The following is a 12,626-nucleotide window of genomic DNA, read 5'->3' on the forward strand; positions in this document are numbered from 1 at the left end:
TTTCACACTTAAAATAGAAATATATGTAGGTTGTTTAAGGGAGTTGGATTCGTGAATTACGTTATAATATATCCAATAGCCAATTCACATAAGGTTCGAAATCTACTAAAAGTGGATTTTAAGTCTCTTTTTATAAGGCAAATGGCATTTGAAATTTAGTTTAAGCGCATTTTGGAAGTGTAATGTCAATGAGGTATAAGAAAGCATTTATTTAAAACATAATATGATAATGTAATTATACACAATTATTATGAAATATTTGTGATAAAAAATTCTTAACGGAAAAATCTTCAGAATTACCGTTACATTACATATTCTTTTTGATTTTTTATGTAAGTGCTCGATTATGTGAATAATTATATTAACTACAACTGCCTAAAAATTTGAGAATAACAATTCGAAAATTGCCGAGAAGTATTTATTTTTGTCATTACAAGTTAGTCATTATAACTCGCCGCAATGTAATGCAACGTGTAATGACAGCTTTACTCCTGGTAATGTCAATTGTAATGAGATGTGGTTACCTAGTTTTTGCTGGGGACGTAAACATTCCGGGCCCCTTGATGGGTACCATCAAAATATTTTGTTTTAAAAATTCAGATTTTGTTTTAAAAATTCAGAATATTAACAAAGATTATAGAATTAGGTTAAAATTTTGATTGTTATTTTTGTTATTTGATTACTTTCACCAGTTCAATGGCCCACATTTACATAGGACACGTTCCTGAAACCAACCATCCGAATATCGAATTTTGAGCCATTGGCATGCCGTCGTGGTTTGGCATAACTCCACCTAGAATGAGTTTAGGGTACACGTCGGCTCCGAAAACTAGTGATATTTGTGAACTTTCGTAAAAGTTGGGATCTGCAAGAATCAAATTTAAAAATCGTTCTTTGAAAGTCGATGGTAGTGAGTGGGATGGCGTCTTCATGGATATCCGGTTATCGATTCGAAAGCACGATGTAAATCTGGCTTGTGGATCGGACATTGACCTAATGGTTAACTGGCACATAGTAATGTCCTCCACACGACTCGTCGGAACGCCAAGTTTTTCAACAATTGCTTTGGCTATGCGGCTCGTTGCTGATCCTGTGTCGATAAGAGCTCTAATCGGATAGAGACGTCCTTCATGAGCTATCTTTACGAGGGCGGTAGGAAGAATAGTGACTATTTGAGGTGGTAATATTCTTGGTACGGCAGGAACCATAGATTTCTGTCGGAGCGATCTGTTTATTGTGTTTTCGTGTAATAACGTATGATGTGGTCGTCTACAGATATGGCATCCAGTGTTGGAGAAACAACCCGAACCAGAATGTTCATGTGCCAAACAATTTGCACAATAGTTATGTTTTGCAACGATTTGCTTTCTTTGGTGAGAACCCATAGAGAGGAATTTTTTGCAATTTCGCAACGGATGAAATGCTTTACAGATTCGGCATTGAAAACGTCGAGAAGATTTTTTAAAAGTTCCCTTTGGGGTGGAAGGGCGATTCTCCACAATTCTAGGCATTCTGAAAATAAAATAAGCTAAAAATAAAGAACTACTGCAAAAAAAAAATTGTTGGTAGAATAAAGTTAGAGTAGGGGAGGAAATAAGCTATTTTGTTGGAAGGATGACTAGCTTTACGATTGGGCGCGTAAGTACGCCTTTGGTTGTATAAATGTCGGCCACTCTAACACGATTATCTTTTCCTGGATATAATTTTGTAACTCGGCCAATTCGCCACTCGCTAGGAGGAAGGTTTTCCTCCCGAACAACCACAACGGAGTCAATTTCGATATTGTTTTGTGGAGTCTTCCATTTATTCCTTTTATGGAGTTCCTTTAAATATTCCATTTTCCATCGTTGGCAAAAGTGTTGTTGAAGAACTTTAACACGCTGCCATCGATTAACGACCGACTCAGGATGGGTATCATAGCAAGGTTCAGGTGGGGCTAATATGGGACCACCAGTTAGGAAATGACCTGGCGTAAGCGGGTTTAAATCCTGCGGATCTTCCGAAGCAATAGAGATTGGCCTGGAATTCATACAAGCCTCAATTTTGGCTAAAAGAGTGCAGAACTCCTCGAAAGTATACGTAAAGTTACCGGAAATTTTTTTGAAATGGTTCTTAAAACTTTTTACACCGGCTTCCCACAAGCCGCCCATATGGGGTGCACCTGGAGGAATGAAATGCCAGGAGAGTTGTTGATGGACAAAGTGGGATACAAGATTGGATTTTGAGGCTTCAACAAAATTTTTTGCGATTTCTCTTGAAGCGCCTGTGAAATTGGTTCCGTTGTCGGAATACACATTTTGGGGGCAACCTCGTCTTGAGATGAATCGATGAAATGCTGCCAGAAATGCGGGAGTGGATAGGCAGGATGTTGCTTCCAGATGAATGGCTTTCGTTGCAAAGCACACGAAAACACAGACATATCCTTTTGAAATTTTAGAACCACGCCCTGAAAAGCTTTTAATGTTGAATGGGCCTGAAAAATCAATGCCGGTGTTATAAAACGGACGTTTAAGAGTGGTTCTAGCTGGAGGAAGTGCAGCCATAAGCTGTTTTTGGAGTTTCTTTTTATAGAGAACACACACCTTGCATTGGTGGATAATGGATTTAATTAAATTTTTTAATTTTGGAATCCAAAATTGTAATCTAACGAGGTTAAGCACTTGTTGATTACCACCATGAAGACACAAAAGATGTGTAAATTTCACTATAAGCCGACTTAGATGGCCATTGTAGGGCAGAATAATAGGATAGCGTTCGTCATAACTTAGCGATGGTGAATATGCAAGTCGGCCAAATGCACGAATAATCCCATTTTCATCCAGAAAAGGATTGAGGTTGAGAATAGCACAAGATTTAGAAAGCATTTCCTTCTTTCTTAAGGATTCAACGACATTTGGAAAATATTTTGCCTGCGTCAGTAAAATTAATCTATTTTTTGTGTTTTTTATTTCATCAACGGTTAAATCAGTCGAATAGTTAACGCAAGAATTACGATGCTTTGGGTGAATTCGGTAAATGAAGCGAAATATATAAGATATAACTCGGATAGCTCGAGGAAACGACGAAAATCGTTCAACAATGTCCCTTTGATTTGAGTCGGTGGCAACATGTACTTTTATAGCTTTTTGTTCCAAATTTGTATCGGTGAGGATATCTTGGCACAAAGGCCAACAACTTGGTGGTTGTGCTAACCAGTAGGGCCCGTGCCACCAAAGAGGGTTATCTATCAATTCGTTGGGATAAACACCACGACTAGCTAAATCTGCGGGATTGGACTGGGTATCTACATGGAACCAGTTGTCAATTCCAACTTTGTTGCTTATAAGAGATACCCTATTTGCAACAAAAGTTTTCCAATGACAGGCAGGTTTTCTAAGCCATGATAGGACGATCGTAGAGTCGGTCCATTTGAAAACTTCATATTCGGGAATTTTCATGGAAGGTATGACAGACTCGACAATATCGGCTAGTAAGGTAGCACCACAAAGTTCTAGCCTTGGAATCGAAAGTGATTTTACGGGGGAAACTCTGGATTTTGAAGTTAACAAATTAACGCAAACGGAATTATCTTCGAATTGGATGCGAGTATAAATGGCAGCCGCGTAGGCGTTTTCCGATGCATCACAAAATGCATGAAATTGAATATTACATTTTGGAGAATAGGAGACCCAACGAGGAATTTGAATAGATTTGGTGGATGAGAAATTTTCTAAAAATTTTACCCACCCATTAAAGCATTTAGGAGTGATATCATCATCCCAATCAACTTTTGAAAGCCATACATCTCGCATTAGAATCTTGGCAAGTATAACAATTGGAGCTAACCATCCGGCTGGATCAAATATTTTAGATATCTCAGAAAGAACTTGCCGCTTTGTATATTTTGGGTTCGGAGGTGAAGCTTGTATATCGAAAAGGAAACAATCTGACATCGCATTCCATTTCACGCCTAATGTTTTTGTTTGACTGGAATCGTCAAAAACAAGAAAATCTTGTTTCAAAATATGTTCCTTTGGCAAGGATTTTAAAAATTCTGTGGAATTTGACGTCCATTTTCTTAACGGGAAGCATGCAGAGTTAAGAGCGGAAATTAATTCATTCCTGGCCTCAAAGGTAGATTCGAGATCATGACATCCGCTTAAAACATCATCGACGTACATGTCGTCTCTAATAATTTTACTGGCGATAGGATATGAAGTATAACAATCCTGTGCTAACTGCAACAGCGACCTAATTGCTAAATATGGTGCTGCATTCACACCAAAAGTTACAGTCTGAAGTTCGAAATCTTCAATTTTGTCGTTGGAATCGAAGCGGAAGAGAATTCTTTGGAAACGGGTTTCACGTGGATTAACTCTTATTTGCCGATACATTTTTTCAATATCGGCACTGAAAACGAAGCGATAAAACCGCCATCTTAAAAGGAGGAGAGTCAAATCCGTTTGGAGAGTTGGACCTGGATATAGGATATCATTCAATGATGTGCCTGAAGAACTAGGACAAGAGGCATTGAAAACGACTCTTACCTTTGTTGTAGTTCTATCAGGTTTAATGACCGCGTGATGTGGAAGATAATAATGTTCAGGATATTTATTTTCGGAAAGGGTGGGAACTTTTACCATATGACCCAGTTCTAAATATTCTTGAATGACTGAATCATATTGCTTTTTCAGATCCACGTTTTTAAGCAGACGAGTTTCGTTTCTTAGAAACTGAGCACTTGCAATAGATCTTGATTGACCTAGCCGAGGAGAATCATTGGATAAAGATGGTTTAAACGGAAGGGATACAACAAATCTACCGTTTTTGTCACGGGTAGTAGTATCTGAGAATAATTTTTCGCAGAAAGAGTCGGAATCAGAGAGGTGAGGCTTTTGCGGAACTTCCTCCACCTCCCAAAAACGCTTAAGCTGTTTTTCTAAATTGGATTCTGTCAAATAAGATACCACAGTAGAAAAGGACGATATTTTGGGGTTTTGTTGGATAGGACCTGTAATTATCCATCCAAATACGGTCTCTTGTGCAACTAAGGATCCACATATATTCCGTTGGACATTTTCCAACATGATGTTGTTAAACAAATCCGCACCTATTAACAAATCAATTCGATTGCTTTCGTAAAACTGTGGGTCAGCGAGTTGAATGTTTGGAAAGTCTACCAAAATGGAAGGATTCACAGAGGTGGTTGGAAGGTCGCCTGATAGGCGCGGTACAACCAGGGCTGTAATACTAACTTCTAAGTTTGAGTCGAATCGGGGGCATATGGAAAAGTTAGCCAATTTGTTGGCCTTGGCTGTTGTGACACCGTTTAGGCCTGCAATTTCCGCTTCAATAGCTTGGAATGGTAGCTTAAGTATGTTAAAAATACGTTCAGAAATAAAAGATCCTTGAGAGCCGGAGTCAATTAAAGCCCTTACGAAATATTTTAATCCCAGATGTGTGACTTGAACGACCGCTGTACCGAGAAGTACATTATGGGAATGTGCGGCAAAACACGTTTGAATACTGTTCCCAGATGTCGAAGGGCAGAATGAAAGTGGCTCCGAATTTGAAGGATGGGAAGAAGCTTGGGGTGATGTGGACTGTATAGATTGGGCATTGGACTTTTGGACTTGTTGCTGACTTTTTATATTTGGAGTAGCAGACGTTTCTTGTGATTGTTGGATATCACGATGTAGTAGTGTATGGTGTCTTTTACCACAAGAAAAACAATTATAGGAGCTTTTGCATTCTTTAAGGTTATGTGCCTTAGCGAAACAGTTAGTGCATAAATTCAGTTTTTTAATATATAATGCTCTCTCATTAGCAGTCATATTTAGAAATTTTGGACATTTGCGTATAGTGTGAGAAACATTTGCACATAAACTGCAAGATGGATTAGACGAAGAGGGAGAAATTTTAGCATGATTGCTATTAACTTTTTTGTTCAAGGGAAGATTAGGTTTCTTAGAATTCGAATGTGATTTATCAGAACTAGAAGGCGCATTGATTTCGGAAATTGTTTCCAATGTCTGGTACCGACTCGACAGAAAACAATCTAAATCTTCCCATTTGGACAAATCTTTTTTGTTTTTAATGGATTGCTCCCACAATGATAGAGTGGTGCGAGGAAGTTTTGTTGAGCATACATACACAAAAATTGCATCCCAACTAGAGACATCAATGTCATACATTTTTAACGATGAAATACAGGAGTTTATATCCCTCTGAAGGCATTTGATATCGTCACTTGATTCCGCCGAAACAGTGGTGAGGTTGAAAAGTAATCGGAGTTGAGAATGGACAAGCATTCTCTTGTTCTCAAATCTATCTTTGAGATTAGACCAAGCGATGTCAAACCCACTGTTTGTTAACGGGCATTTTTTAACAATGTCATGGGCTTCTCCTTCTGTCTTTTTTCTCAAATGGAAAAGTTTCTGAACCTTTGAAAGACTTGAATTTCTAATATATATGGCGGAGAACATGTCTCGGAATGAAGGCCAAGACTGATAATCCCCTCGAAATGATTCAGTGTCACAGGCTGGTAAATGGAAATTTGAAGGAGAAGGTAACGATACAGTGGGATTTGTTTGCGAACGCATGTGGATATCGGAACTAAGTTTCGAAACAATTCGAACATATATCTCGTAGGAGCTATGGAGTCTGGCATTTATACTATCTAAGTCCGGATTTCCATCATCTGAGTCTGAATCAGCTTCATTATCCTCAGCTGATTTATCCTCTTTAGATTGGCCACGATCCTTCTCCTCACTATCAAGTTGATCAATGCATTTATCATAGAGACCCTTAATTGTAGACCATATGGATTTAAGCTCTTCACGATGGACCTCTAAGGAAAAAATGGTTGAATCAGAAATAACTGCGTCAGTTAATTCCTGTTCAAACATAACCAATTTATTATTGGCGCGTATAAATCTGTCCAAGGCACTCATAATGTATAATATGAAAGAGCTTGAATTGGTTGTGGAGAAATTAACACAGAAATTGGAATAGACTAAAATTAAATATCCCGAAACAGATAGCTTCAAATGAGCTTCAACGAATCACAGAATGAATGTTCCGGCGAACTTTTGACGATTGATAATAATGGTAGATAAAAAATATTTTCCTTTCATATATTTTATCAGAAAGAGGATTGAAGCACAATTGTAAACAAATATTTCTAATGGTTCGATTTTATTTTATGTTAAAGATGTTATTTCATCTCTTAGGATTTAAGAGTTTCCATTTCTACTTGGACTTACGTTTTCACTCATAACTGGATAACTTCTGGGGAATTTAAAAAGGAAATTATTAATAGAAACAGCCAGTAATGTAATACCTTTATTGTTAAACAAAGTGGAAATTACTTGACGTCGTGGATTTAAACAGATTTTTTCAAGCGATGGGTTAGATGTTCAAAACAAAAACTTTATAAGTGGTAGTTGGCAAAAACTTCAGAATTGAACAATTGAGTGTGCGCTTACTTTCAATAAAGAAACCTTTTTGTTTTTTTTTTTTTTTCAGCTTTCATATTTCAGGGCCTTGACTCGATAAAAAATATGAAAATATTTCCTTGAATCGTTAACCAGTAGCGAACAGTTTGTGAAAATGTCGTAATTAGAACTTTTTTCTAGCCAGAGCTGGGAAAATGAAGATAATTGGCAGATCAACTTTTCATAAACAAAATTTCGTTTAAAAACAAAATGAGGTTTTCAAATAAAGAAAATACAAGAATTTCACAAACAACATAAATAATTTGTATTGTTTCTTAAATATACAAAAAAAATAATAAGTATGGAAAATACGTTCAATTATGTTTTTCTTTTATGGAAAGTGAAACGTGTGGGAATGTTTATTTAATTCTTGTATCGGCTTTCTATTGCGAAATTTGGCAAAAGTGTACTAATGTTTTTGCTCGAGTGTATAGAATCTATAACATTACTTCAATATGTTGGTAAAGTCTGGTCACCTTTATTAAAGAACGTTTTTCACCGATAATTTTCTTTCTCCAAATGGATTTATGGGTACAAATGGTAAACGCTTGTCACAATTATTAAAGAAAGTTTTTTCACCGATGACCTTTCCCCAAATGGATTTATGGGTTTACATTTAAAAAAAAGAGTTATGGATCATGCAACACTTTTAAAAAATTGAGGTCACGATAAAAAAATCATAATCTGACTTTTTGAAATATATTTGGTTGATATTTCTTTATATTGTTAAGATTTTTCATGTATATGGTTTTTTTATTTTTCTGATTATCACTTTCCTCCCTTTTGGTTCTCGCATGCATAACAAATTTATCGATCTGTGGGTTATCGATGGGAACTCCGGAATGAAACGACTAACCAATTTTATAGAATGAGTGTAACTGGAAGAGAGAGTGATGAGTCGTATACTAATCGAGCACCCACTCTCTGCCTCTCTTATTAAACTGTCATACAAGAGATATATTGATAAATTGGTAATTACAATAAGGGGGAATTATAAGGCATGAGTAACATTAATAAAATAAAAAGAGCAGGAATGCGAATATGTAAATAATTTTTTGGAGGGAAAAGTAAAAAATATTTGCATGTATGTACGTACCACTCAAATTAAGTTATCTTTGTGGAATAACGGTTAAAGGTTAAAGTGGAGACTTTGACTATCTCGTTTTCTCTTTTAAGAAATCACACACTTTGTAATATATATAGGTTGTATATATATTTTTCTGGTTATGGTTAAACACGTGTACATATATACATATGATTATAAATCCAAATTTTAGGTTATGTTTGATATTACCTTTCTTTCAAGTGCACTTTTTCGGTTTTCGATGGAATTTCTTATGTAATATTTTTTTGTATGTATGTACATTTCTATTTTGCCTTTTGCATGGAATTTTCTGGATTTTTTTTTTTTTTTTCAAAGAAATGTACAAAACTTTTGTAAAAACATATATATGTTTATATGGAGAACAAAAAAACTACGAGAATTCACTTGTCGTTTTAGGAAACACTAAGAGTATTTTTTTTTGTTGAGAAATTATGTTGGATTTTATGAGAATTATTGGCTGAGATATTGAAATTAGTATTTTAAAGAAATTTTAGCGACTTTTTCTGTTTTACGAAATTTTTATAATACTCTTTTTTATATAATGGATTTAATTTTCTTTTTAGAAAAACATTTAATGAAAGGTTTTAAGTTTGTAATGAATTTCTAAACCACACTTTGTAAAATAACTTAGGAAAATTACACAGAAATTTCGCTCTTTTCTTTTTCGAAATTGTTAATTTTTCCTATTTTAAAGGAGAGACTTTAGAAGAAATGTATTTTATGATTTTTACGCGAAATTTTTAGTCTCTTTGTCGCATACATATACTGAGAACATTGAAATATTCCGAATTACGTCAATTCGCTTGCCTGCCAACACTATACTAGTTCCCAAATTGAAACATACATACCATTGGAGACGAAAATGTACACAGAGACAAACCTGAGACAAATGGAATTAGTGGAGATGATTCCGTATGATGGAGTGAGATGATGAGTGATGTAGCTTTGGGGAATAAATGTTATGCAACCGGGTCCAAGTTTGTAGAAATCCGGTTCGAATGGATCATAAAATGTTGATGTGATAGGCTCAAAATGAACTTGGCTGAATGTGAATTTGGAAGGCTGCAAAACACCAACAGGAGTAGAAATGTCACTCGATTTTAGTCAAAGATTTCCTCCGAAAAGAAATAAAGAAAACAGGTGTTGTTCGTTTCAAAGATGAATCCAAAGTGAGTTTTTATTTGGTCATGAACTTAACAGCTAACATAGGATTTATTGTAGTTGCAATTTTAACGAATGCAAGGCAACGCCACCTGCATTTCAACTATATGTAGTAATTGTACTTATAGATACGTTTCTATGTAAGGGAATTCACATTATTGACGTAAACAGCTTTTATAAAATATTTTGAGAAAATTATTTATAGAAATAAAATTTTGACAAACTTTTCTATAGAAATAAAAATTTGACAAAATTTTCTACCGAAATAAAATTTTGAAAAAATTTTCTATAGAAATAAAATGTTGACAACATTTTCTACAGAAATATAATTTTGACATTTTCTATAGAAATAAAATTTTAACAACATTTTCTACAGAAATATAATTTTGACAAAATTTTCTATAGACATACAATTTTGACAAAATTTTCCATAGGAATAAAATTTTGACAAAATTTTCGATAGAAATAAAATGTTTACAAAATTTTCTATAGAAATAAAATTTTGACAAAATTTTCTACAGAAATTAAATTTTGACAAAATTTTCTATAGAAATAAAATTTTGACAAAATTGTCTATAGAAACAAAATTTTCTATAGAAATGAAATTTAGATAAAATTTTCTATAGAACTTTTTTACAGAAATAAAATTTTGACAATATTTTCTATAGAAATAAAATTTTGACAAAATTTTCCCAAGGAATAAAATTTTGACAAAATTTTCTACAGAAATGAAATTTTGACAGAATTTTCCCTAGGAATAAAATTTTGACAAAATTTCTATAGAAATAAAATTTTGACAAAATTTTCCCTAGGAATAAAATTTTGACAAAATTTTCTATAGATATAAAATTTTGACAAAATTTTCTATAGCTATATAAAATTTTGACAAAATTTTCTACAAAAATTAAATTTTGACAAAATTTTCTATAGAAATAAAATTTTGACAAAATTGCCTATAGAAATAAAATTTTGATAACATTTTCTATATATATGAAATTTTGATAAAATTTTCTATAGAAATTTTTTTCAGAAATAAAATTTTGACAACATTTTCTATAGAAATAAAATTTTGACAAAATTTCCCCTAGGAATAAAATTTTGACAAAATTTTCTACAGAAATAAAATTTTGACAAAATTTCCCCTAGGAATAAAATTTTGACAAAATTTTCTACAGAAACAAAATTTTGACAAAATTTTGACAAAATTTTCCCTAGGAATAAAATTTTGACAAAATTTTCTACAGAAATAAAATTTTGACAAATTTTCTACAGAAATAAAATTTTGACAAAATTTTCCCTAGGAATAAAATTTTGACAAATTTTCTATAAAAAAAAATGTTGACAAAATTTTCTATAGAAATAAAATTTTTCTATAGAAAAAAACTACAAGCTTAAGGTTCAAGCGTGGTTCACTTTGGGCTTTGCCAAATAAATTTGACAAATATTATTTTCCTCTGTTGGTTAAGCTACTCTTGTAGTTTAGTCAACGCATTGGTTTTTAAGCTGAGATCAAAACAATAAATATGATTGAAGTGCACATCAATAATAACAAAACAAAATGAAATAAAATTTTGACAACATTTTCTATAGAAATAAAATTTTGACAAAATATTCTATAGAAATAAAATTTTGACAAAATTTTCTATAAAAATAAAATTTTGACAAAATTTGCTACAGAAATATATTTTTGACAAAATTTTCTATAGAAATAAAATTTTGACAAAATAATCTATAGAAATAAAATTTTGACAAAATAATCTATAGGAATAAATTTTTGACAAAAATTTTCTATTGAAATAAAATTTTTGACAAAATTTTCTACAGAAATAAAATTTTGACAAAATAATCTATAGAAATAAAATTTTGACAAAATAATCTATAGAAGTAAAATTTTGACAAAATTTTCTATAGAAATAAAATTTTGACATAATTTTAACAAAATTTTCTATAGAAATAAAATATTGACAAAATTTTTTATAGGAATATTTGGTTGGTAGATTTATGGTAAAATTTTCTTCAAATAGTTGTAGATTTTATTGTGGTAACCGTGGTTACTACCTCCTCTAGAACCACCAAAATGTAAAAGTTCTCCTTTCATATTTCGGGTAAGAGAATAGAAAAAATCAACAGTCAGGATGGCCGTAGAAGTTCCTTCTGCATCGGTATGGCCGAAGTTTCAGCTTTTTTTTTTGTTTAAAGGAACTATGTTGTATTATCAGTTTTTTATTTCATAAGATCGATTTTGTTTTATTTATTTATTTATTTATTGTTAATATTAAATTTCTTCTATATTACCCCAATATCCATCAGTATACATAATATATCTGTTACACCACAATATACTACTTTTCTATTTCTCTTTAATTTATGTATGAGTTCATGAGTAGTATCATTGCACACATTACACCATTACCCATTTATGTATTTAACCTTAATTAAATTTTGCTAATGAAACATACCAACACACACAAAAAGGTCATACATATATTCAAGCTAATTAAAATGGTGTCGAAATCTCAAGTGATGAATGAGCCAAAGCAGAATATGAGGGCAATTAATGAAAGTGTTAATATACCATACGTCACAGTTAGTGATTTTTGATTTTTACTTTGTTTCTTGTGTTACAAAGAAACAAATTTTCATTAATTAGTACAAACATAATTAAATATACATTTTGATATTCCGCAATTAGTTTATGTACATATATTTAGAGTCACAGAGTATTGAGAAAAACCTTCTATTAAGTTGTATAAAGAATAGGACATGGTGTCGTATGATGTATACGAACAAAAAATTATAATACGAATACGCACCATGGTTACTACATATGCAGTTTATAAAACACAGAGGTCAAGGTTGCCATTCGTACCAAAAAAAAAAAAAAA

At 32.8% G+C, this 12,626-nt stretch overlaps 2 protein-coding genes across 2 annotated transcripts in view; one reads left to right on the forward strand and one right to left on the reverse strand.

Annotated features, from left to right (window-relative positions):
* The window catches only part of CadN2 (Cadherin-N2), a 799,659-nt gene that overhangs the window by 154,745 nt on the left and 632,288 nt on the right, over positions 1-12,626 (forward strand). The window lies entirely within an intron of this gene.
* LOC142225263 (uncharacterized) lies at positions 1,599-12,158 on the reverse strand. Its single transcript, XM_075295036.1, has 2 exons — positions 12,155-12,158; positions 1,599-6,994 (listed from the first exon to the last, which is right to left on the reverse strand). Exons 1-2 carry the CDS (start codon positions 12,156-12,158, stop codon positions 1,599-1,601), a joined length of 5,400 nt encoding a protein of 1,799 aa, XP_075151151.1.

The sequence above is a fragment of the Haematobia irritans genome, chromosome 2 (assembly GCF_050003625.1).
Source record: "Haematobia irritans isolate KBUSLIRL chromosome 2, ASM5000362v1, whole genome shotgun sequence".
NCBI lineage: Eukaryota > Metazoa > Arthropoda > Insecta > Diptera > Muscidae > Haematobia > Haematobia irritans.